Source organism: Dendropsophus ebraccatus, chromosome 5 (assembly GCF_027789765.1).
Source record: "Dendropsophus ebraccatus isolate aDenEbr1 chromosome 5, aDenEbr1.pat, whole genome shotgun sequence".
Lineage (NCBI taxonomy): Eukaryota > Metazoa > Chordata > Amphibia > Anura > Hylidae > Dendropsophus > Dendropsophus ebraccatus.
This window is the reverse complement of record NC_091458.1, coordinates 97,567,484-97,594,168: the sequence shown is the minus strand read 5'-3', so window position 1 is coordinate 97,594,168 and position 26,685 is coordinate 97,567,484. Positions and strand designations below refer to the sequence as shown.

The window sequence follows — 26,685 nt, the reverse complement described above, 5'->3', positions numbered from 1 at the left end:
GCTACAAAGTATATGGTAATGATATAACTACTCTCTATTGTTATACACAGTACTACTAGTCACACCCATTCTATTCTTTTGCTTGCCACAGGTGCTGCCCAGCATGTGAAACACAATCCCTCCTGAGACAGGGGTGGACAGGGGAGATCTAGGCAACAGTATTAATAAGAAGTGATGTCTCCTACACAAGTTACTAATCTTACAGCATAGAAACTATTTGTGCATACTGTACACATTAGGCTCATGGTGTTTTTTGGGCTCAAAAACACTGTGGCTAGATATTAGCTAAGAATCAGTGATAGGAAATGCAATACTCACATGATGTTTTTGTGTTTGCTATATTTTATGACATTTTGGCATTTTTCTGGTCTTAGCAAAAATTTTTGTCCAAAAAAAGCCATGCAAAATTTGTGTCTGACACAAGGCTCAATGTTACTTGTTAGCAGTAATAAGGCGACATTTAAGGCTACTGCTGGTTCTACAGTGACCTAAAATGAGCTCAGAAGAAACATAGGGAGTCCAGATGTTGTTGCTAGATGGTGTGCGAATTTAGAGTACAAACCAAGTGAAGCACTTTGTTAGCCCAGCAGTCAGCTTATCAGCCTGCTGCGTTTGAACTCTGTGCCACTCTGCTCCAGGTGCTTGGAAAAGCTGGATCCAGTCCTGGGAAACTGGGAAAAGTATCTCACGACTGGATCTGGCTTTTCCAAGCACCTGGAGCGGCACAGAGTTCAAAGGCAGCAGGCTGATGAGCCGACTGCCAAGCTAACAAGGTGCTTCGCTTGGTTTGTCCTGTAAATTCGCTCATCTCTAGTTGTGGCTTTTCTGCGGCTGTGTGAATTGAACCTAAAGTGTAGTTCTAAGTGTAGATCTAATAATAACTCTGTAAAGGTCCTGTGAATACAAATTCTCTACTTTTGCCCCAAAGGCCCTGACAGAGACTGGCATGATGCCTGTTAACACAACAAATGCAGTTAATTTACAGAAATAAATAGGATATCCCCAATGCTCTGCAGATTAATAAAGGGCGTCGTCCCAAACCCTGTAATCGTTCCTATCCAGCAATATGAACCACACTAGTTCTATTCAGTCCAACATAGTTAAAGTAGACAAAAAAAAGTTGGGCACATCAAACAGTTCATTCATGTGGCATTTGATTATATTATTTTATTTTATCTATAGAAACCAATGACGGCATCTTGCAGTTATAGTACTAAAGTACGTCTCAATGGAGGTCTGAGCGGATAAGCTTGAGCTTGATAATGAGCTTGACAATGACATTGATTCCAAATGAGAGAGGAAACCAAAATAATAATTTGTTAACAAATGTGAGATCAGCTAGTGAGGTAATAAGTTAAACATAGCACCAATAATACATTTGTTAAATGTTTTCTTATAAAAGATATTATACATAGAATTATACAGAAATTTTACAGATTTTTCATGCAAACTTGGCACCGGCTAATATGAGTTTGAATCAGGCCAGCCTTCAGTGTATCTGCAGATGGAGAGCTCTGGAATGTCTTGTCAATAGTTGTAAGCCAGAAGCTGTATTTGTTAGCAAAGTAGTGGCAAGTCCCACGACCACCATTGCATTCAATAAATGGAGTTGCTCTGAAATCTTCTAAGCAGCTGCCAGGAGAAGAAAGAGACTGTCCACCTCCCTCATCGCCTGCGGCTGTGTGCTAAAATAAAGATGGCAATGTTAGATTTGGAGAAAAGATGACATTCATCTGCTTAAAGTGCCAAATATTTATACCTTCTGTTTATACAAAGGAAATTAAAAAAAAATATATTTTTCTCTATGCATGCAACAGAAACAGACCTTTATTCCGGGTAGATTAACCCCTTACATGCTGCAGTCACTTTGTGACCCCAACATGTAAAGAGTCTATGGGCGCTGTTGTACCTATTGGCCTCCTGAGGATGTAATCGCTGGTAAAGATGGGTTTTCATGGCTGTGGGGGGGCCTTGTGAAGGCCATCAGGCCTGCCACGGGTGTCTGGGTACCCAGCTGCGGCTGCAGCATGGTCGGGTACACTGCCTGTCAACGTTATCCTGACAGGCAGAATAAACTGCACTAAAGTCCTAGGGCAGTGCATGGTAGCAGCAATCTGCTAATTGCTTTCACAGTCTTCTTATGTGACTTGTAAAATGTTACAAAAATTTAATGAAATGTTTATGAAAAGACTTTTAATTAACCCCCCCCACACAAAAAAAAAAATAATAATTTTTCAATTTAAATTGCCTTTTTGCACATAAAAAGGACACATATTTGGCTTATTTACTAAAATGTCACTTTTGTTTAAAAAATATATTAAAAATGCAATAACCTAAACGGCCACCATAATTACTATCTTCGAGCTGTTCCAATATGAATGCATAATGTAAACATTTCCAAAAATGTCTATATGCGTTTTCTTATTCTCTTATTTTTAATTTTTTTTATTTTGCCTCCCAAAAAAAGAAATAGTTTCCTTTCAAAAGTTACCAAAAAAGATATATAAGATATATGAACCCAGAACTTACACTACCCCAACATGCAATTGTGCTCATTTGGCTATTTTGATGGAAAAATTAAAAGTTATATGGCTTGGAAGAAGACCTTGGAAAAACTAAAAATTACTTGGACAGTAAGGCAGGGGCGTAGCGAGGGGGGGGGGGATAGGGGGGCAGCTACCGCGGGCACAGAGACCAGGGGGCACCATCACAGGGAGCAGAGAGAGAAGGATCACAGTGGATGAGGCAGCCTGGAAGCGTCCTGCCCTCTGTCAGTGTGGGGAGGCAGGGGGCGATTTTTTCCCATACTGTACTATCTCCTGGCTGCTGTTTAGCTATAATTTGCGCAAAATCGCTGTGTTTTTACCGAGATTTTGCGCAAATCAGGGCTAAACAGCAGCCAGGAGACAATACTGCAAAGTTACTGTGTAGATGGTGAAGGACCTTGACATGTGACTATGATGTCACCGCAGGTCCTGTATGTACACTGCACTATGGAGGAGGAAGACAGAAAATACAGTTCTGTGGCAAGGGGAGAACAATCAGGGGTGCCCAGTGTGGGGAGCAGGGTGAAGGGTGCCCAGTGTGGGGAGGAGGGTGAAGGGTGTCCAGTCTGGGGAGGAGAGTGAAGGGTGCCCAGTCTGGAGTGGGGAGGGGGGTGAAGGGTGCCCAATCTGGAGTGGGGAGGGGGACAGGGGTGTACAGGGTGACACCAGTCTGGGATGGGGGAGACACACAAGAGAGTGTCCAGTGTCTATTTAGGGGTCTGGCCTAATAACTGCCCTCTCCAAATATATATATATATCACATTTATATAAACCTTACCTACTATCTGCCGGAGTAGGGAACCTTGGCTCTCCAGTTGTTGCAGAACTAAAACTCCCATCATGCCTGGACAGCCAAAGTTTTAGTTTTGACTGTCCATGTATGATGGGAGTTGTAGTTTAGCAACAGCTGGAGAGCCAAGGTTCCCTACGCCAATCTATAAAGCACCTATATCATTATATACAGTGAACCATGATACAAGAGCCATTTTTCTAAATTATTTCTATTTTGAATTTGGTGATGGCATACCTTACTGGTGATATTGCTGCTGTTGTCTCTGCTGCTGAGTGGAGTTGATAGAACCTCATGAAATCCTAGGTTCGATCGAACTTGAACATTTACGAACCTGCCACATTTGATTGCTGATGCCTTCCCGGTCCGTTCGGAACGAGGAGAGTGCCCAGGGACCGCCTGAAATTCCGGGGTTCAGCCTAGGTATTAGGTAATAGGCTGAATCCCAGAATTCCAGGCGGTCCCCGGGATGTCTCCTTCCCCACGGACCGGGAAGGCATCAGCAATCTAATGCGGAAGGTTCGTGAATGTTTGAGTTCGATCGAACCTAGGATTTCCCAAGGTTCGATCAACTCTACTGCTGAGCGTACCTGTGCATTAGGAGACTGCACAATAGAATTACATTACACTGGAGATAGATCAGGAAGCTTTGCCTCCTAATTCACAGGTACAGACAGCAGGAAGTGGAGACAACGGCGCCTCCTCAGGTACAGACAGCAGGGAGCGGAGACAACGGTGCCTCCTCAGGTACAGACAGCAGGGAGCGGAGACATTGGCGCCTCCTCAGGTACAGACAGCAGGGAGCGGAGACAACGGCGCCTCCTCAGGTACAGACAGCAGGGAGCGGAGACAACGGCGCCTCCATTAAGGTACTTAGAGACCAAATTTTAAATGGGAAAAATGGAAGTACTTTAAAATAGCTGATTGAGCCAAGAGCTGCCTGATAATCATTCTTCATAAAAATATTCCAGGTACACAGTAAATATGACATTATGTAACCTATATTGTGAACACCACGCTAGTGCTGCCAGTAGAGATGAGCGAATCGCTCATCTGAACAATTGCTCATCTAAACTTCATAAAAAAATAAATAATAATAATAATAATAAAAAAATTATATATATATATATATATATATATATATATATATATATATATATACACACATATGTTATAGACCAGCAGTGAAGGGACAACATGGGCCCCCCTGTGCTTACTTCGCACACAAGGGGGGGGGGGGGGGGCAAATTGATTCTTTGACCCGAGTGCAGGAGAGCCTAGCTACACCTCTGCAGTAAGGCCTAGAATGTATTAGCTAAGGGGCTAAGATCACATTTAAAAAAAAAAATGTAGATTAGCAAGAAAACAGTCATCAAGAGAGCATTTCACTATTTAGTGAATACAAACCATAAGGAATGAATATCCAATCCACAAGCTTCTCCAACCATCAGGGCAGAATGGTATGGACATATCTTGGCTATGGACAGCAATGGCAACTGCAGGAGCCTCACAGACTGTACAACGACTTATATAGGGTTTAATTTCTTCTTCTACTAAAGGCATCATTGGAAGTGGTGCTGTGGTCGACAGCCAGTAGGATTTATCATTACGACTGGCATAATAGCACACATCACCAGGGTTGCAGTATAAGAAGGGCATTGTACTAAATCGTTGCAGACATGATCCAGCCAGACCTAAAGCAACACAGCATAATAAGATTTAAAAAAAAGAAACATTGTGATGGAATTACTATGGAAGAGTATTTCTTGCATTTTGGCAATGTCTGAGTCATTAGTTAAAGTATACATTACATCATCTATTATTTTCCCAGTAGTGCACCTACTTTTGAGGCACAACAGGCACTTTCTATGGGGCCCATGGACAGGGAACACAGTAAAGGAACAGAGGGCCCCACGCATAAACATAGCATAAGAACGGAGGATGCTCAGTATTACTATACATTTGTATTCCGTGCATCCTCCGCACTCTTCTTCCTCCTGAGCTGTCGGAGCTTCCCGGAGTCGTCAGGTCCGAGAGGGAAAAGAGAGGACTCACAGCAGCTTACACACATCTATTGTTACATTTTCTTTCTTGACTCAATGCAATTGATAATAAAGAACTAGTTACCTAAGTCTTGATTATGTGCTTTTTCCTGCCCTTCAAAATACAACAGACTGTATCCACTCCACAATTTAGCCATGCCAATAGGGCACATGGGCTCTTGGTCAGTCTGGCTGTGCTTTACCAGGAGATAGCCAATATTCACACTTCTTCCTGGCATCCCTGGCAACCCAACAGTACCTGGAACACCAGGGTTTCCTATCAAACAGAATACAAAGTTAATATGCTCCTGCCAATCTAATAAAATAAGTGTACAGTGCTATCCCATAAGTAGATTACAAAGGCAATATCCAAATACAACCGTAAGAAACCACATTTCGTAGTTGCACAGTAGTCAAACTTCACCACCTGTAGCTTAGAGACTGTAATGAAAGGCCATGTTACTGGTTCATCTTGGCACACAAAAGACAGGCAATGTTCTGCTTTCTCTGGGCCTGAAAAAGGACCATGTGAGGCCTCTTTATACTGATTTATATGTTTTTTTTTACTGAAAATTTCTGTAAGGATTAATATAACCTGCTTTGTTGTTCTGTACAGCAAAAAAGGCACACAGAGGTTGTTTGGGCCACTGTTGGGTAGGGGGCATTTGGATACATTTGGCTGGGTCCTTAGTAAGATTCCATCTGATACATTTTTACTTGTTAAGCTTACTTACCTTTAAATCCTAAAGGTCCCCTCTGTCCTATAGGCCCCTGGTCTCCGTAGGCGCCAGGTGCTGCAGACCTTCCAGCTGCGCCCGGCACACCTTGTTTACCTTGTGGACCCTGTGCACCTGGAAAACAATTTTCTAAATTATAGAGAAGCCTAAAGAGGCATGGTGGTCAGCAGCAAACCAATCTCTTAGACTTAATATTTAGTGGATATTTTTTTGTTTCTAATGTGTGTACTTTGATAAAACTGCTGAGAAGGGTCATACCTTTATCACCAACAAAACCTGCGGGTCCCATGTCTCCCCTGATACCTTCAGGGCCTACAACGCCAGTTATACCAATAGGACCTGATTCCACTTGCATTATTAATGGTTGAGCGGGAAGTCCTGGTGATCCAAACTGACCCTTTGGACCTGAAGAAGATTATAATAATAAACTCAAGAAAGACCTGTAGACATATTAACTGTCCATTATTTTCTAGCCAGACAATACAGATGATGCAGCATTTTAATTAACAGTACAGTAAACATTAATATTTTTGTATTAACCTTGTGGTCCTTGGTCACCCTTTGGTCCTTTAGAGCCTCTGTCTCCTGGGAATCCAGGTACTCCAGGTACACCATTACTTCCCTGCTCACCTGCTTCACCTTTTAACAATAAAAACTAGTGTTACATTCACAAACATGTAGGAGAAGTGCAGTGAAGCAGCTATAGGATTATCTTATACATTACCTTTCCCTCCAAGATAACCTGGGATACCAGTAAATCCTTGTGGTCCTCTGTCACCTTGAATTCCGCTATCACCAATGTTTCCTTGTAACCCAAGTGGTCCAGACTCGCCTTTCAACCCTGGTTGTGAGGGCAGACCTGGTCTTCCTTGGGGGCCTGGATAGCCTGAAACACAGGTCATTCATCTTTATAAAAAATGGTTGGGTGCAGAAATGAAAGGGACAATTGCAAAACTAAACGGTACAATGAAAACCTCTAGATGTCTGTTAATAAAGACAAAAATACCTGGTTGCCCTGGAGGACCTGCAGATCCCATGTCTCCTGGACCCCCTGAGTAGTTAGAAAAACCAGGAACACCACGAGCACCAGCTAATCCAGGTAAACCTACAGCCCCGGGCAAACCTAGGAAACACAGAAACTTTTATTTTTTCCTAATAGCATATCTGAATAGACAAGTAGCTTAAAGTGAAAATGTTGCCTATATTTTACTGATTAGGGTCAGATAACCAAACATTCCTTTTTTCTAATCTTTTTTCATTTTTCTGATTTTAATTTTGTAAAATTTTATTTTTAGTACATTATTATGAGGACTGCCATTTTGCCTGAGCAGTTTTTAACAGAATTTAGAGATATACTTTATGACATTCTGCAATCACACAGGTTGATTGCAGAATGTCACGAACAGAATACCTGGGTAAATAATACACACAATGAGGCTGGGTTCACACTACGTATATTTCAGTCAGTATTGTGGTCCTCATATTGCAACCAAAACCAGGAGTGGATTAAAAACACAGAAAGGATCTGTTCACATAATGTTGAAATTGAGTGGATGGCCGCCATATAACAGTAAATAACGGCCATTATTTCAATATAACAGCCGTTGTTTTAAAATAACAGCAAATATTTGCCATTAAATGGCAACACAATGTGGAAAGTAGTCATTGACATGTTGCCGTAGTGGTACCTTATGTTATTTTTATGACACAGACAGGAAAGGAGAAGTTTCATAAGAAGGGGTTTATTCAGGTTTAATAATGCTTTGCTTTCTGCAGAATTTGGTAAATCAATCTGGTGACACCAGGTCATGTCCAACCTGTTTTTGTGCATTGTGAACATCATATGTAATCCTTCATCTACATCACTACTATGAAGAACATTTGGCCAATAGTCAGTTTAATGGCAAAGAGGTATTTTCACAAATTTATGACACATTTGTTGGCCTAATGCCTACTTCTATACTTTTATTTACACACTGCAGCACCTTGGGTCAGAGTAAAATAATGTAAATGAATATGTCTTGTCTATAACTTAATTCATCAGCTTCAATTCATCAGTGGACAGTGTCACCTGGGCGGGGCAATTAAGCTCTCTTCCCAGTCAGGAGATGGGGCCCAACTGCCACAGAGCCCCGTCTATGTGACCCTTTTAACTAATGAAATAAAGTGAGAGTAAGGGGGGGGGGGGAGGGTGATAGCATCACTTTCATACAAAACCCTGGTCTCAAGAGTGATAGGATTGTCTGAACATCCCTTTTCCAGAAACAATGACACCCACCTGACTCTCCTCTGGCTCCTTTCACACCTGGATTACCAGGTAATCCAACAACATTACTTTGCTCACCCTGGTCCCCTTTTTCACCTGTGAGGCCTTTAAAGCCTGGGGAACCAAGTGAATCTGCACCTATAAAAAATTATATATTTCCAATTTAAGTCCAATTCAAAAACTGATTGCTGCATCAAGTAAAGAGCTGATGTTCACCGTACCTGGTGTGCCTGACTGCCCCTTAGTGCCTGTCAGTCCTTCAAGGCCAGAGAGTCCTCTGATTCCAGGAAAGCCTGTAACACAATGAATTATAGAATTCTTTATAAAGTGCAGTAGATACTAAGCAAAGTATTATCCATCACTGGGCATGTATGTAATTCATATTTATAATAATCCCAACCACAAATAGCTGAAGTTAAGAGAAATATGTCTCTTATAGTTATGCTACAGCTTTCCATACTATAGGACGCCTACTGCACCATTTTTTAACCTTGTCCTTGCACTTTCCTTAGCAGCAGTTTTCTGAATTCATACAGCTATTTCATCACAAATAAAAGCACAATTGATTGTGGAACAACAATATTAAAAAAAGTATGTATTAGTATTTAAGCTTTTTCTTATATGTTTTACTAGAACGGTTATATGAAATACCACTAAATGATGGGAAAAAAACACAGTTTACACTTACTGGGGCACTCTGGGTCAGACATGAGGAGCTTAAAACTCATGGGTGGCTGAAAATGTGATGGGGCATTGGTATTGACATTATGAAGGCAGTGAGTCTGATTGACGAAGATTATCTGGTTTTCAAAACCCCTACACCTCAGGATTTTAGTTTCCAAAACTGACAGATGTATTAATATGTCTTTTATGAGCTCTGAAACTGTTTAAAGAGGTAGTCCAGGCAAAAACAAAAACTATAGTGTAGGCAGTGGGGAACATAATAAAAATGTATACTTACCAGTTCCTGTGCCCCCACAGCACCATGTCCCTGCTCCTGGACCCCCATCGGCCTCCTCCTGCTTTCCTTTCTGCAATGTCACAAAACGGCGGTTGGATGTCCCGATCAGCCAGTAAGTGATTGTGGTGGGGCACTGCTGCGGTCACTGATTGGCTGAGCAGTCAATCCATCAGCCAGATGTGTATTTTCCCCCGGGCCATGATGTAGCAGGAAACTGGCTAAAGATGATATCTGTCTGGCATCCGGGAGACTGTTGACTTGCTGCAGGGGCATGGGGATCGGTAAGTATACATTCTTAACATTCTTTCACATTAGTAAATGAGACCCAATATGGTTATCTGTGTACTAAGCCACTGTTGCTGCATCTGTTACTGTGTTATAGGGGTGATAATGCTGGCTTTAGGCCTTATTCACACAACCCACAAAGTTGTACGTAACTGCGGATCAGCATATTGCATGTTGATTTCTATTGTCCTATTCATACATTTCGCTTTTTTGCATATCCGCAATCCGTTCCTTGAAAAAAACAGGACATGTCATGTTTTTTTTGCGGATGTAGTGGATGTCACATTCGTGACGTCCGTGAAAAACACGGATCAAATCTAAGTAAACTATTTTTTTATTTTTTTTTTACCAGTTCAACATTTTTGCGGATGCGGATATGGATGCACAACAGATGCAATAAAGGACCATATACACTCACCGGACACTTTATTAGGTACACCTGTCCAACTGCACGTTACCACTTAATTTCTAATCAGCCAATCACATGGTGGCAACTCAGTGCATTTAGGCATGTAGACATGGTCAAGACAATCTCCTGCAGTTCAAACCGAGCATCAGTATGGGGAAGAAAGGTGATTTGAGTGCCTTTGAACGTGGCATGGTTGTTGGTGCCAGAAGGGCTGGTCTGAGTATTTCAGAAACTGCTGATCTACTGGGATTTTCACGCACAACCATCTCTAGGGTTTACAGAGAATGGTCCGAAAAAGAAAAAACATCCAGTGAGCGGCAGTTCTGTGGGCGGAAATGCCTTGTTGATGCCAGAGGTCAGAGGTGAATTGGCAGACTGGTTCGAGCTGATAGAAAGGCAACAGTGACTCAAATAGCCAACCGTTGCAACCAAGGTAGACAGAAGAGAATCTCTGAACGCACAGTACGTCGAACTTTGAGGCAGATGGGCTACAGCAGCAGAAGACCACCCGTTACTAGCATGGTGTACCTAATAAAGTGGCCGGTGAGTGTAGATGTACCATAGATCATGGAGTAAAAATAGCGAACCCTAATGCGGATCTGAAAAATCACTAAATGTGTGAAAGAGGCCTTAGTTGTAACTTTTTTTTATCAGAGATTTTTTTGTTTACCTTTGTTTTTATTAACAGAACTTTTAGTACTGAAAGTGATAGTCAGCAACTCCCGGAGACAAAAAAAAAGTTTCAATGTGCCACCCAGTGGTAAGTTTTAGTAACTGCATTACAAAAATTGTGAACCTTTACAGTCATTTCAGTGTTGACCTTTGCATTTTTCAACAATATTTTTTTAAAAAAAGCTTGCAATACAATATTTGTATTGCAATAAAATCAGTTACGTAAACTGCATATGATACAAAAAATACTTTCCTAGGTTGTATTGGTAATTTTTGTAACATTTAGTTTTCCTTTGTATGTGGCAACTCTTCCCTTACAGACCTACTAACAATATTTTCTAATATAAATTGTATGCATCCTTTTTAAGGAAACTTAGTTTGTTTATCAGCTATCTTGTTCTGCAATATTTCTCCAAGGCTGCCATCACCTTAGGCACACATACAGCAGGGACGTAACAAGGGGGGATTCCTTATGCCTCATGGTCAGGGGAGACACAGTGCATTGTAGCTCATGGAGCAGTATTATATTTAGAGAGTGCAGTAAATTGCAGTATTATATTGAGATATTACAGTATGTGGTAATATTATATTCACAGTGTGCTGTATGCGGCAGTATTATATTTAGGAGGCACAGTGTTTGGCAGTATTCACAGGCCGCAGTGTGACACTGAATGAGGTGTTTTATGATGTCTGGGCTTCAAACCCCGCAGAGATGAGACATGGATTGAAGAAATTATGGCAGTCTGTATCAGATGGGGAAGAAAAGGAACAACTCCAGAGAAGACGAATATAATTGTGTAAAAGTAAATGCTGGACAGTGGTGGTTACTAAAACCAAGGAGTATCGCTAGCATCGGGCACATGGTACACAAGCCCCAGATCTTTAGCCCCTGGCACAGAATTACCCTTTAAACAAATCCAATGTGCAATGTGTCAGGTGAAAAAACGATTCCAATAACTGTGGTCATAAATAAAAATTAAGAGCTAGTGTGGAAAGTAAGAACAACCTGCGGAGTGTAAAGAAATGCCTTTTTATTCACAGTCTCTCCTAGTTGAAATAAAAAAAACCCTGAAAACTAATCAAAACTTTACCTTGTTGACCAGGAAAACCTGAAATACCAACGATTCCTTTTTCACCTGGAATGCCTGGGAATCCAGGATCACCTTGTGTTCCAGGTAAACCCAGAAGGCCTGGTAAACCTAAGGAAAACAACATAGATGCAAACAACAGATGTCACAAGTTAAAAGATCTGAATGAATGGATAAACCAGAAAAGACAGCAACAGTTCAACGCATGCATAAATAGTTGCTGTCTATACAGACAATACCTATGCTGCCACGTTCTCCTGGTTGTCCTGTTTCTCCTTTCATTCCTTCAATGCCTGAAAACCCTGCACTTCCATGAAATCCCTTGTCTCCAGGTTGTCCCCTAAATCCTGCAAAGTTAAAAAAAAAAACCAACTCAGGCATTCCAGTTCTTACTAGCTGCTGTATGCTCTGCAGGAAGTGGTGTATTCTTCCCAGTCTAACATGGTGCTCTCTGCTGTCACCTCTGTCTGCCCAAAACAGGAAAGGTTTTCTAAATGGATTTGCTACTGCTCTGGACAGTTCCTGATATGGACAAAGGAGGCAGCAGAGAGCACTGTGTCAGACTGGAAAGAAAATCCAGCTTACTGCAGGGCATATAGCAGCTGATAAGTACTTTAAATAGAAGTCATTTACAAATCTGCATAAAACTGATGTTTGTATTTAATAAGGATAATAAGAAGGAGGAGAAGATCCACAGCGTCCAAAAAAAGTTTTGTTGTCTTTACTATGAGGCATATAAAAAGTTACAAAAGATAAAAACGTAGGCCTACGTTTTTATCTTTTGTAACTTTTTATATGCCTCATAATAAAGACAACAAAACTTTTTTTGGACGCTGTGGATCTTCTCCTCCTTCTTACTATTATTACCGGGTGCGGCCCGCTACTACTCCACTTGCTCCTGCCTGAACGTCCACCATCACACAATAAACCACCTATGGTGAGCTGAGTTTTTTCTTTGTTCATGAGATTTAATAAGGATGTTGGAACATTTTAATATTATCATCTGCTCACATAAAAGCATAAAGATAGGAGTTGTGATCAAATATACTATCTAAATAAGTTATTTTTGTCTCTATAAGGTGTGTACCTGGAAATCCACTGTCTCCTGTCAGACCCTGGATGCCTCTCTCTCCAGGTATGTCTATAGTGTCTCCTCGTTCTCCTGCAAAGCAGCAACAAATTATTATATACTTAAGTTTATTGTCAGTTAAGAAAAATATAATCTTGACGGAGCTTACCTTTATCTCCAAAAGTACCCCTGTCCCCTGGAAGACCGAACATGCCAGGCATACCCTTTGAACCCTAAGTGTGAAAACAATGAATGACATGGCTCAATGCATTCTCAAACCTTATTACCCAGCTTAGATGGGACCCCACAGTAAAATATTGGGATGAAGCCAACTTTTCTTTTGTTTGGCATTTGATATAGTGTGTTTGTCATTTGTGTAGGAGCAGTATGGAAATGTAACAGATTAGATTTAAAGGGTTATTTTGGCAATTTTTAGCTTTTAATATGCTCCCCTGGCATCCTCGGGTCCCCCGATGAATGATCCCACCTCCAATTCTGAGACGGACTTGTCACAGCAGTGACAGCCCACTCAGCCAATCACTGACTGAGACAGGACAGCGCCACAGCCAGTGAGTGTCTCAGTTGGCCGTCATTGCCGAGACAAGTCCATCATGGAAGTGGAGACGTAATATGGTAATAACAATAGGATGCAGTTATAAAGCTATTATGCCACAAATGCTCCTTTTATCATTTTCTATCAGGATAGCAACAAGAGAAAATGCTAGCCAAATTCCTTTGTTTCTCCTTATTATTTATTTATTTTTTTACAAACTTATCAATGAGATAAACTTACTCTGGGACCAGTAAATCCTGGGAATCCACTAATGCCTGGTGGGCCAGTTTGACCTGGAACTCCTGGAAAACCAGGATGCCCTGATGGACCACTCTCTCCTTTATCACCTTGTTCAAAGCTGGGCATACCAGGTAAGCCAGGCTGCCCAGGTTGCCCTGGATGACCTGGCATACCTTTCGATCCTAAAGAATAACACATATTTTGTAATTAAAGTTGCAAGCTATGTCATATCGACAAACATTAACATTTATATAAGATTACAAAATAATACAATATTGTTTTTATAATGAGTATTACATAAATGTAACAAATATACCTTTAGTTCCTAAATATCCTTTCATTCCAGCATCACCATAATCTCCTTTCTGTCCCTTCATCTCCATTAACATTTCTGGCTTCATTTCAGGTTTAGGTCCTGGTGGGCCGACTTCCCCTCGATCGCCTTTAAGGGTTACAATCAGATTGAGACTTTATTTGTGAATGTACTCACATTCAGTGTTTAGGATTTCAGATGTTTCTTTAAGTGTGACTGTCATTTATAAAAACTATTGACATGTCAAAAGTTCGGTCCTGGTGCGAATGTTCAGACCCTTAACCAAACGTGAGAACTGGCGGGGAGAGGACCATGTTGAGTCTGGCTTCCAAGAGAGTAATCGGCCTGATTCGTCCGATTATCGCTCGGTGGAATAGAGAGAACGATCAGCCGATGATTGTGTCATCGGCTGATCGTTCATTTAGGTTCAAACCTAAAATCGTTGTTCGCCACCCACACATCGCTATGGTGGAACAGCTGTGCGTGGCGGCGACCGACGATCCAAGCAGAATACATTACCTAGCAAGGCTTCTCCTGCGCTCCGTCTTCCTCCCCGGGTCCTGCGCGCAGCATCAACTCCGGAGCGGCCTGACTGAGCTGTCAGACCGTTCAGCCAATCACAGGCTGATGCTGCACCGCGGTACCCGGGGAGGAAGACGGAGCGCAGGAGAAGCCCTGCTAGGTAATGTATGCTGCAAGGGCTGCAAGGACATCGGTAAAGATGTCCCTGCAGCCCTCGCTAAACGATCATCAGGGCCGTGGAATAGGCCCAGTAAACGAGCGCCGATCTAGCAGATTGGTGTTCGTTTACATTTTTGCTCGGCCCGTGGAATAGGACCCTTACATTAGGGGTCTGACTCATCACGTGACACTGAGATGGGAGAGGATTGCACTTAGCGCAATCTTCTCCTTGCTCGTTTTCACAATTGGTACATGCCAGAACACTCAAACGACAGTAAAATTGTAAGCTGAAAGGAAAAGGAAATTATGAAAATGCAGGCAAATATTTGAAGTAAAGTTTTTTAACTCAATCATTTTCCTGCATGGGCTATGTAATTCAAAGGAGCTAATAAAGGAAATCCAGGGATTTAAGACATGGAAGTAGACACTGTCATAATTTATTGTACAGTGAGACAAGAGTCAAAAGGCTATAATGTACATTTTTGAGTAAAAAAATCTTGAAACCTACTGCAGGTATGCTATAATATATGTACATAGAACATTTTATTAATATTAACTGAAATATAATAGAAGCATGATATGGATATCTATTATCTGCTGATAATTGAAGATTAAAATCAAATTCGTCTCTAGTATGATTGGTATTCGGAATCTATTACTTATGCAAAGAAGATAAAGAAAGCAACCAAAAGGTTGGTATTATTTATTATTTTATTACATTGTTTTATAAATGTACCTTTTGTTCCTGGATCTCCTAGTAATCCTCTAGGTCCTGGAATACCGACATCACCAAATTGTCCCTTAGGTCCATTCCATGCAGGTCTTCCTTTTTCTCCCTTCATTCCTTCAAATCCTGCCATGCCGGGGGAACCCTTTGCTCCTGTATTGGTAAAACAAGTTCACTTTAAAGTCATAAAGGACTAAAATGTGGGCCTTATTAGGAATATCTCAACAGATCATTTAGTAGAATTAAGGTAAGGAGTAGAAGATGAGAACTGAGAATATTTACGAAAAACCTGCCTAGCAACTTCACAGTCATGTAGACATGCAATAATATTTGCCCTGGACACAGAGACCAGAGGGCACTGGCCAGCTTATTTTCTCAGTCACTACTTGCTACCCTAGCAGCTTGACCCCTGATACACAGTTTGTCAGCCACATCCACAGCTGAGGTTATGGTTCATAACCAGGGTGACCTAGGTTGCATCGCTCTGCCCTAATAAAGGGGGCACCTGACCAGCCAGTCAAGCATATTTTTTAATCTGCATGCATCTCTCCAACCTCTTTTTCCACTCAGAGAGAGGGCAAGGAGCTGTCATAGCTCTTACCCTACAGCTGTGACTGGTCAAAAAGCTACCTGTGTACATTCATGACATGCTCTTCATCATAACAAGCTTCTGGTCCTGCCATTATAATCTCTTAAAATCGATTTTAGTTTTTGGCACTATCTGAAGTAATTCTGTAATCCACTAGTAACCCCCACTTTAGTCTACTATAGTGGAGAGAGCACAGAAATGCAGCTTTCTAAAAGAAATAGTAGGTGTCAGTGTTTATAAAATGAGCACTTAACTGCATGTGTTTAACATCTAAGTGGGTATTATGTCCATATAATTGTGTTTGTTTTATATATGTGTAATATGTACATATAATGTATATGTTTGTGTATTATATGTATATACAATGGGGGACATTTATGAAGTCCGGCGTTTTTTTTATGTCGGGCCTACAAATGTCTCCGCAGCTCCAGAGCTCTGAGAATTTATGTAGAGGCGCATTGCCTCTACATAAATCCTGTACACACGGAGCCCGTTTTTGCGAATGAATTGAAACCTACGCCAGCTCAGAACTGGCGTAGGTTTTACTATAATTTTTCCAACAGAAAAATGAGGCCGTGCCCCTTCTGCGTGCTGCTGCACAACCCGTGACGTCCCCTCTCTGCCCCACTGGCGCAGGAGGCGCAGACCGGCCCAATGCAAATAAAATATTCTCAAAAAGACCATTTGTGAATATTTTTACACCTATCGGGCCCATCTGCACCTCAAAAAGGCTTTTTAGCCTTTTAATAAATGTCCCCCAATGTGTTTGTTATGTCTGTAGAATGTTTAATATGTGCATACAGTTGTGTGCGTGTATATATGTGTAAATCTGTAAGTTTGTGTAAGGCTGGGTTCATATAGCATTAATGCAGTACATCCGAGCTATACATTTGCATCCTATTTATTTTACTGGCCTGAACACCAGTGAGCTAGTAACTAAGTTCAGGCCAATTTCTTCATGTATATGTCTATTTACTAAGAATCAATAGAGTGGTCTGCTGCAAAACTGAATCCAGTTAAATACACTTCCATGCAGGACGTGGCTCAAATGTACTCACCAACTGACTATGGTTCTGCCAGTAAATTGAATATGCACAGTATTATTAGTATCTTATGTCAGTACTTTTTAGGTTTACGGGTTAGTGGCTGAGAACTCTGATTTGATGGAGAAGGCAAACCCGTTATGGAGATTTGATGGACAGGAGAGTGAGACTGAAGCTGGCCATTTTAGATAGCTGTTGGCCATTAGCTGTCTCTTCCTATACACATGCCGAATGTGCATGTACTCTGCCAGAGCTTCCACAAAGGTGAAGGAAAATCTAGCTACACTTCTGGTTTACTAGAACAGTTTTGACAAAAAGTAAAAATTACATTGCAGTAAATGTAAGTTACCTTTTACACCAGGGTGTCCATCCATCCCAGTCAAACCAGGAAAGCCTGGATCTCCTGGTCTTCCTCTTATACCAACAATGCCTACATTTCCTAGCTCTCCTGGCTGCCCTTTTATCCAAGATTGTCCAGGCTGACCCTTTACACCTTCATCTCCTCTTGGTCCAGGAGACCCTTTTAAATAAAATGGTTACAATGGTTTTACAAAATGGTTACAATGCAAAGATACTGTATGCTATATTATGTCCCTGTTTGCATAAATTAGATTTAAACTTAATTTCTTAGCGCAAGGTGTGTATACTGCAGGGCATTCATGCCAACATCATTCAAGGGTTTGAAAGTTTATTCCAATCATCTAACCCCACTTTAAAGTGATGTTGTCACCACCAACAAGCTTAGATGCTGCACAATTAATATAGATCTATATAAAGTTTGCCTGTGCCTTCCTTCTGCTCTGAAGTCGCTTCATTTCATTGATGAACAGTGTCACCTAGGCGGAGTTTCATGGCAGTTGGGCACTCTCCCTAGTAAGGAGATGTGGCCCAACTGCGGCGAAGCCCCGCCTGGGTGACACTGTCCACCGATGAAATGAAGTGAGAGTAAGGGGGTGACAGTCTCACTTTGAGGGTACCTTCACATGTCCTGGATTCGTAGTGGATTTCACGATGCGAGTTTGCAGCGAAATCCGCCGCAAATCCATGTAGTGTGAAGTTGAAAAGGGTTACATACCCGCAGCGGAATGAAAATTATGTATGTAACCCAACCCCTTTAACCCCCCGAAGCCCGCCACCCGCAGCATACATTACCTACTCGGTGCCACGGCTGCATGTGAGGCTTCCGGCTCCTGTCAGTGTCCATCAGCCAATCAGTGCTGCTGTGTACTGATTGGCTGATGGGGGCCGACAGGAGTCGGGAGCCTCACATGCTGCCGTGGCAGTGAGCAGGTAATGTGTGCTGCGGACTGCGGTGGGTTAAAGGGGCGGGTTACATACTCACAGCAGAATGAAAATTCCGCTGCAGGTATGTATCCCCATTTAACTTAACACTACATGGATTCGCAGCGCATTTCGCTGCAAACTTGCAGTGTGAAATCCGCTGCAAATCCGGTACGTGTGAAGGCACCCTAAAGATATTTTGTTTTCTATGTGAAATACTGATGAACAAATGAAATTTTTTTACACATTTCTTCACATATTTACTATTTATAAAATTAGAATAATACCAGGAAAATGTAATAAAATTGTGTGTTATATTATACAGCAATCCCTCGATTTACAATGGCCTCAAGATACAATATTTTCAACATACAAGGGTCCTTTCTGGACCATCGTAACTTGAGACCAGACTCAACATACAATGCTATGGACAGTCATGGTCTGTGGCACATGTGAATATGTAGATGATCGACCATTGAAACTGCCCATTTTACTGGTAAAACCCCAGTATTATGGAAATGCATGCACTGGTTGGCCGTCTAGTAGTGATTCTCTAGAACAGGGGTGGGGAATATTTTCCATGTCGAGGGCCAGTCGGACATTAATAAAATCATCCGAGGGCCGCATACTGTGCGCAGCAGTTAGTAGCGTGGGTTAGCAGCACCCGGGACAAGGCAAAGTGTTGTTCCCCTAATGCCCCTGCTATTGTAGTTAACCCTCTGTGATGCCCCTGATGTGAATCCTTAGTGATTCCCTGTTGCCAGAGTTAACCTCCAGTGATGCCTCTGGTAGCGGAGTTAACCCCTTACTAATGTCCCTGGTAGTCTAGTTAACTCCCAGTGATGGCCCTTGTAGTCTATTTACCCCCCCCCCCCTAGTCAAGTCCCTGGTAGCCTAAGTAACCCCCCCAGTCATGTCTCTGGTAGCCTGGTTAACCCCCCCTAGTCATGTCCTTGGTAGCCTAATTAACCCCCCCCCAGTCATGTCTCTGGTAGCCTAGTTTTCCCCCTCAGTCATGTCCCTGGTAGCCTAGTTAACACCCAGTGCCTGTCCCAAATAAAAAAAAATAAACATCCCACTCACCTTTCCTCCCCTCCCACGCTGCCCAGGTCATCTTCTCTCCCCTCTAGTCTATGCCGGTCTTCTCCTGCAAGCGGAGTGCGATGAAATGACGTCATCGTGCGTGGCCCGCAAGAGAAGGAAGATGTGCGCCGCTCTGGTGGGGAAGGAGCCGGCAAAGACAGCATCCTCTTGTGTCTGGCAGCTGTCACAGAGACAGGAGGATGCTATGTATGCCGCCTCCTTTCCCACCAGAGCGGCGCACATCACAGGGGAGCCGCAGGCCACATGTGGGGTCTCAGGGGCCTGATGCGGCCCGCGGGCCGGAGGTTCCCCACTCCTGCTCTAGAGTATTGTGTGATACTACATGTCCTGTGCTGCTATTTACGTGTGCCACGATGAGTGGCTCCTTTGGGCACCAGGTGAGGGCGGCTTAATTTTATATTTCTGGGACCCTGTGTGATCTGTACAGGACCCTGAAGACACTTCCATCTTCTACTTAGAAAGTAATTTACAGTCATCAATCGCTCTTTTCTCATTTTGGGATGACATTTTAGTGGATTCAGAACCAATTACCAGTTTTCCTGTACTTGCTCGATTTGTTGAATTCTAGAGACACAGGCACATCCTACCTACATCTGCCCAACCTTCCCTTCTGTAAGTGCTAACTAGCATTTCACATGACAACTCACAGTTTATGCAGTCTTGGCCTTCCAACTAAATATGACCTTGTATCAAATGATCTACCTGGCAAACTATACTTGTTGTACTGGACACTGGATTTACACCAGCTCTTTCAGCAGTCATTAAATATAGATCCCCATGTTCCTCTATTCTGAAGCTATTACTACAGTCATACCTAAACTCATAAAAAACTACCTGCACTGCTCAATCTACCATTCTGTCTCCCCAATCCCATCAGAGGAAAATACCCCATTACAAATAACATGGGAATGAGGCATGGCATAATATATTTGGCCCAACAAGCTAGGCCTGTTGGGAAACATTTGTCTCGCTTAAGCCAGCTTAAAGCCAGTGTACATTTCCAAAAAGTTCAAAACAGTTAAGCTAAGAGTAAAATATGTCAAAACACCTAATACTGTACACTTAGCACACAACATGATCTGTAGGGTGGCACAATATGTGATACAGTTATGCTGCATTATGTTTGATAAATCTGGTATTATAGGTGAGGAGATATTTTATTCTCACCTGGAAGTCCAGGGAATCCTATTGTTCCTGGTGGTCCCTGTTTTCCTTGCATTCCTGGAAATCCACCATTACCTGATGGCCCTGGCAAGCCTGGAGACCCAGGATTTCCAGAATCGCCTTGAATACCTTTCAGTCCTGGAGTACCTGGTATACCATTGATGCCTATGCAAGAACAGTACAGTAATCAATATATAACATTATATAACATTATATAACATTACACAGTAGAGTTGAGCAAAAAACGAGCATGTTTTGACTTCATCCGAATCCGAGTGTGCATCATTTGATTAGTGGCTGCTGAGATTGCATGCAGCCCTAGGGATACCTGGAAAACATGGATGCAGCCAGAGGCTGGGTTCACACACAGTATATTTCAGTTACTATTGTGGTCCTCATATTGCAACCTCAACCAGGAGTGGATTGAAAACACAGAAAGGCTTTGTTCACCAAATGTTGTAATTGAGTGGATGGCCATCATTTAATGGCAAATATTTGCTGTTATTTTAAAACAATGACTGTTATATTGAAATAATGGCCGTTATTTACCGTTATATGGCGGCCATCCCCTCAATTTCAACGTTATGTGAACAGAGCCATTCTGTGTTTTCAATCCACTCCTGGTTGAGGTTGCAAAATACTGACTGAAATATACTGTGTGTGTGAACCCAGCTATACACTGTATCCATGTTTTCTATGCAGCCTTAGGGCTGCATGCAACTTCAAGCATGCTCAAACTTTACACAACTCTATTAAACAGTACAACGTAGGTTAAATACATACAAAAAGTAAAGCAAATTAAACCACATCTCATAAAGGCATCACTGGGGTTACATGATGGAATCTCAAGCAGTAGCCTAAGATCACAGTGGCCTCTTAGTCACTAGATCAAAATGTTGCTTTATTTAAAAAGTTATTTGTGATAAAGTTAGAATGGTTCTTGTTAATGCTTTTTAGGCTACAAATGGGATACGGTATGTGTAACAAATAGAAATGTTCATAAATTGTGCAATATGTATAATAAATCCAAAAAGTTTTTCTGATTTCATATTTATTGTCATCACAATTTGTTTACCCCGATTGTAGATGAAAGCAATGGAAACAACTTTTTAACAACTTAAAGGGTTCCTTGATGTAAATATATGCAGAAAGTTACTTATTTTTACATGTAAAAAATAATGTACTGCTTGAGATGTTATTCTATTATTTTCTATACATACCAGTGGTAAAAAATATATAAATTAGGAGGCATGTACCTTGTACTCCTGGCAACCCTGGTTCGCCTTGTTTGCCTTTTGGACCTGGGAAACCAGGAAAGCCACTATCTCCCCGAGTTCCTGAAGGAGCACCTAAAACATCACCTGGAAGACCTTTCTGACCATCAAGTCCTTTTACACCTAGTTTACCCTCTAGGCCAGGCAGCCCAGGCAAACCTGGTAATCCAGGTAAACCACGGTCTCCTCTTCTCCCTGGAAATCCTGCAAAAGAAAGAAAAAGATAGTACAGCTATAATCAATATTCACAATAAATTGTTAAAACAATCATCCAGTTGGCTCAGTGGTTATCGACAATGACAGCCACAAATAATGTTCATAAACATTCTTTGCAGCAGTCATTTGGCGCTAAAATGCCGGTGGCCCAGAAAGATGGCCGTCATTTTGTTATTGTGGGAGCATAGCCTGTTATGGGAGCACTGCGGCTGTTAAAGGGCCATTGCAGCTGCCTATGTTATAGAGTCATTGGGACTGCTGTTTTATAGTAGCAAGGTCATTATTTTGCTTTAGGTTTCCTAGGAAAGCTAGGAAGCAAAGGGCAATAGCAGAGAGTGTAAATAATGTTTTAGATGTGTAATATGCCACTGATCTAAATGTGGTTAGTCATGTACCCCAGCGTAGAAGACGAAAGCCATTTCACACTCCCTCTCGGTGCTTGTCTGCTTTTAGGCCAAAAATACTTGGTCCTCCATCCCAGCTGGGAATGCAGGGTTCCCCAGAAGTGGCTGGGGGAGCTAGCACAGGCTAGAAGTGTTGGATCAATAGTAGGGTGAGAGCGTAAGGCTGGCAGGTTAGTTGGATGAAGCCATGGGACACACTGAAGAGGAGTGCTGGTGAAGGACTGTTCTATTCTCACCCAAGGTTTGGCATCAGCATGTCTGCACCAATCAATTGCCCTAGTTATAAGAGCAGCTTTGTTGTACAAGCGTCCTAAGCCCTCACTAGACACAGAAGCATGCGTTTGAGGTGAGAAGGTTTACTGTTCCCTAGAGGTATGTGTGTTGGAATGCACTGAAAGGACTAAAGAAATTTCGGGCATATCATTATTTTAAAAAATTTAGCACTTTTCAAAGCAGAAATAGTAACCCCTGGCCCACACCGTACACTGAGACAGAATTTTGGCCAACAAGGGGGAGGGGGGATTTAAAACATAAGAGCTGTAAACTTACCTGTGCCCGTGCCTCTGTTGGGCACTTTCTGATGCCCGCTTGCTGTCCTTTTCAGCTGGAATCAGTGTACTTCACGTACCCGCCTCCTTCAGCTGTAACGCCACGGCCCGGCTGAGTGTCATCTCTCTCGGCCTGACAATAACTGGGGCGGTGTCCTGCCCCAGTCACTGATTGGCTGAGCGGGCAATTGATCACCCAAGTATGTGACATTGCAGCTGAAAGAGCTGTAGGTGGCTGTCAATGGGACCCTGGAGCAACGCTATGGGGCATAAAGATGGGTAAGAATACTTTGTTTATTATGTTCAAGTACCCCCCTTCCTTCCTTAATCTTTTTTATTTCATGGGACTTCTTTAATGGCTGTAGAAGCCCTAAAGCGGAAGAAGGACCAAAGTGCCGACACCATTCTTTGAAAGACCAACGTTTCGAGCTTCAGATTAAGAAAAATTTATCTTAAAGTTAGAAAGGGGAAATTGGGGATTTGTATTGGAAAAATACACATAACTAATGAAAAAAGTTCATCAAGTTAAAAAACACAAAATGTTAAGCAATAAAATTCATGGCCACAACACTTTAGTTTGCAAACAAGAAAATGTATTATCAAGTAGTAAAACAATAATACCTGGTAGTCCTGGGGAGCTGTCAGGACCAGGATCACCTCTGATTCCTTTAAATCCTTGACTGCCATTTGGGCCAGGGACTCCCAGCTGGCCTTTCCAGCCTCTGATACCTAATATTAGAAAACACATATAGAATAAATATGTATCACTGCAGATTACATTCTACTATATAGTCACCAACTGAAACTCTGTATGGTGATGATCTGAAAAGCGATGGTCTTATTTGTGCTTGTTTGTAAAGGAAGGCGGTGACTACCCCACAAGGAGGTTATGGCAAAACAATGACGGGAGACAGACACAGACTTAGGTTGTGAACAATTTGAACTTCACTGCACTGGAGGCAATGGGTTTGATGGTTATACAGAAAAGTCACAGGTCATTGCTGACATTCTCTGTAAGACTATGTCCACTTTACATTTATTCCATACATCAGATGTTTTACACACGGTATACCTATATACAATATATACCATTGGAGTATGTTGCTTCTGCTATTCCTGTTCTTCATAGTCTTTTGGGTAAATGCTCCACTCTAACCACTCAAGTGTTACTCTCTTCACTTATTACTTCTGCTTTTAGTGCCCCTCTTGCTCTACAACACAGGAGGGCCTTGGCAAATACCAGCAGTTACAGTACTCTCTCATCAGCATTCTCTTGTGTTTTCTCAATAACGTCACCCATCCCCATTTTTAATTACTTTAAACATCTTTCCCTCTGTTGTGACAGTGTTGCCCATACAGGCCTACAAAGAAGTATGCCACATGTGACCAGCATAGTAAGTGAGGCAGAAATTCCCAGTTGCCTTACTGTCAGGAAGACCCAAGGTACGCAATAAGTACAGGACAGTAAAAACTCACAGAAATAATTACAACCACCCCCCAACAGCCCAAACATCAATAAAAGTTATGGGGGCTGTCTAGCATAAACAGCTTTTTAAAGTGGTCAACAGCGGAATGGGTGAAAATAAGCTGGGGAATAAGATGAGATGGGCTGGCAAACCTTGGATTCTTGCTGTGCTTTGGAACTTTCCCTCAGCCTCATTTATATAGTAATAAAAATGCCGGTGCTAGTAACGAATATGGAGGAAACGTGATGTTTCCAGCCCGCTCAGCCATTTGGTGGCAAAGGTGGGATCCTGCTACAGCTGCTAAATGGCTGAGTGGGCTTGAAACGAACACAGACAGGTAGTAACATAACTGCATCTAACAAACTATGCTTGTTAATTAGACAGTTAAAATAGGTCCCATTGTCAGAGAACCCTTTTAAGTGTATGTGTGCATTTGCAGACGATTCCACTAATCTTAATAAGAAGCTGAGTCACTTTGTAAATGTACTGTATTCATTATCTTGTACTGATCCTGTTTTATTCCAGAGCTGTATTTACAATTCTGCAGGCCTCAAACCATTCTTTGAAATCCCAAATTTCGAGTTTAATGTTATGGTCTAAAAGAAAATGTAAAAACTAAGTATCCTATGGTATTATTGTAGCTCAGCTAAGCTAAGCTTTTTCTAATGACAATCAACTGTGAATTAAGCTTTTTGCTATAATGCAAGCTGTAGTTAATAATGAGCGCAACATAAGATGTATTTACACTTTTTACTGAAATAATACATTGGTTTTGTTCATTCAAATAAAGTCCTACCATTAAATCCTGGTAATCCTGGTTGTCCTGGTCCTCCGGCAGGTGCAGGTGGTGGAGGTAATGTACATCCATTGTCTGCAAATAAGGAGATACAGTTAATTTTTCATAGAGATTTGATTTCACTTCTCATAAGGCAGATGTCACACACAGCAGTTATTTTCAAAACTGTCACTGCAGTTTTTGAGGCAAAACTAAGGCCAGATTCACACATAACAGATCCGCAGCGGATTTCAGGCCCTGATGTAGCCATTGATTGGCTGAGTGGCATGGCCAGACGCCGGCTGCCCCAAAAGCAAGCTGGAGCGAGTATGTCACTTACATACTCGCAGCGGGATGTCAATCCCGCTGTGAGTATGTAATTTGATTGAAAAATTTGCAGCACTGCGGATCCGTTACGTGTGAATCTGGCCTAAGAGTGGATTAAAAATAAACGGGAACTATAAAGGAGGGACTTCTCATTCCTCTCGAATCCACTTCTGGCTTTGTCTTAAAACTGCAGTGGTAGTTTTTCAAAAACACTGTCATGTGTGACAACAGCCTTAAGCTATGTTCACACACTGTATTTCTATCAGTCTTTTGGTCAGTCTTTTTTCAACCAAAACCAGGAGTGGAAGTGACAGGGCAAATTATAATGGAAGGATTTGCACAGCTTCTGTGTTTTCAACCCACTCCTGGTTTTGGTTAAAAAAAGACTGACGGGAATACTATGTGTGAACCTAGCCTTACACTGGTTTTGACATTTTTTTTATTGCAGAGTAATACTACTGTCTTAGGATAGCTTTATAAATGCCTTGCTGTCTGCCATATTGTTCTATTGTTATAGTTTGGTGTCTCAGCCTATTTCAGCTGTCGGTTTGAGGCTAGGTTCAGACTATGTAACTGTGCGGCTGTATTTGCGGCTGTAATTGTGCGGCGGTATTTTTGGTGGTTCATGCGTACGCTGGAAAGTATAGGATATACGGGTGCACAGTGCACACTATGTATGAATCTACGGCCCGATCGTAAACGGACCCGTAAAAAATAAACAAGACCAATGTTTGCGGCTGGACATGCGGCCGAGGATTGACAGGCGGTCCGTGCGGAGTACTTCAAAAATAGCCGGCAATGATGCCGAATGCCGATGCCTCTAATAGTTAATATATTAAATTAATAAAACACATTTTCTTTGTAATAAAGTCCCTTTCGTTGGTCAATAATTTAATTCTAACGAATCCATCATTTTGCAATTAAATATACTGTTAAAATAAATAGATATATAAATAAATGTATATTTATATATATATTTATTTTTTGACAGTATATTTAATTGCACAATGATGGATTCGTTAGAATTAAATTATTGACCAACGAAACTGAATTTATTTAATCGAAAATGTGTTTTATTAATTAAATAGTAATTAGTACAGGAAGCTCCATAAGCC

General features: G+C 41.7%; 1 protein-coding gene across 1 annotated transcript in view; it reads right to left on the bottom strand.

Moving 5' to 3' along the window:
* Positions 1–758: 758 nt before the first annotated feature.
* COL4A2 (collagen type IV alpha 2 chain) overlaps positions 759–26,685 on the bottom strand; it is a 147,124-nt gene continuing 121,197 nt past the window's right edge. Inside the window, exons 28-49 of the mRNA XM_069972946.1 lie at positions 25,265–25,339; positions 23,624–23,731; positions 21,817–22,038; positions 20,564–20,725; positions 17,361–17,531; positions 15,389–15,532; positions 13,975–14,100; positions 13,659–13,840; positions 13,035–13,098; positions 12,884–12,958; positions 12,036–12,143; positions 11,800–11,907; positions 8,603–8,674; positions 8,394–8,519; positions 7,122–7,238; positions 6,840–7,001; positions 6,656–6,754; positions 6,374–6,520; positions 6,113–6,229; positions 5,464–5,655; positions 4,744–5,030; positions 759–1,685 (exon numbers count right to left, since the gene is read on the bottom strand). Of these exons, the coding sequence (XP_069829047.1) occupies positions 1,431–1,685; positions 4,744–5,030; positions 5,464–5,655; positions 6,113–6,229; positions 6,374–6,520; positions 6,656–6,754; positions 6,840–7,001; positions 7,122–7,238; positions 8,394–8,519; positions 8,603–8,674; positions 11,800–11,907; positions 12,036–12,143; positions 12,884–12,958; positions 13,035–13,098; positions 13,659–13,840; positions 13,975–14,100; positions 15,389–15,532; positions 17,361–17,531; positions 20,564–20,725; positions 21,817–22,038; positions 23,624–23,731; positions 25,265–25,339 (3,119 nt within the window). The 3' untranslated portion in view covers positions 759–1,430. The remainder of the gene's footprint in view (positions 1,686–4,743; positions 5,031–5,463; positions 5,656–6,112; positions 6,230–6,373; positions 6,521–6,655; positions 6,755–6,839; positions 7,002–7,121; positions 7,239–8,393; positions 8,520–8,602; positions 8,675–11,799; positions 11,908–12,035; positions 12,144–12,883; positions 12,959–13,034; positions 13,099–13,658; positions 13,841–13,974; positions 14,101–15,388; positions 15,533–17,360; positions 17,532–20,563; positions 20,726–21,816; positions 22,039–23,623; positions 23,732–25,264; positions 25,340–26,685) is intronic.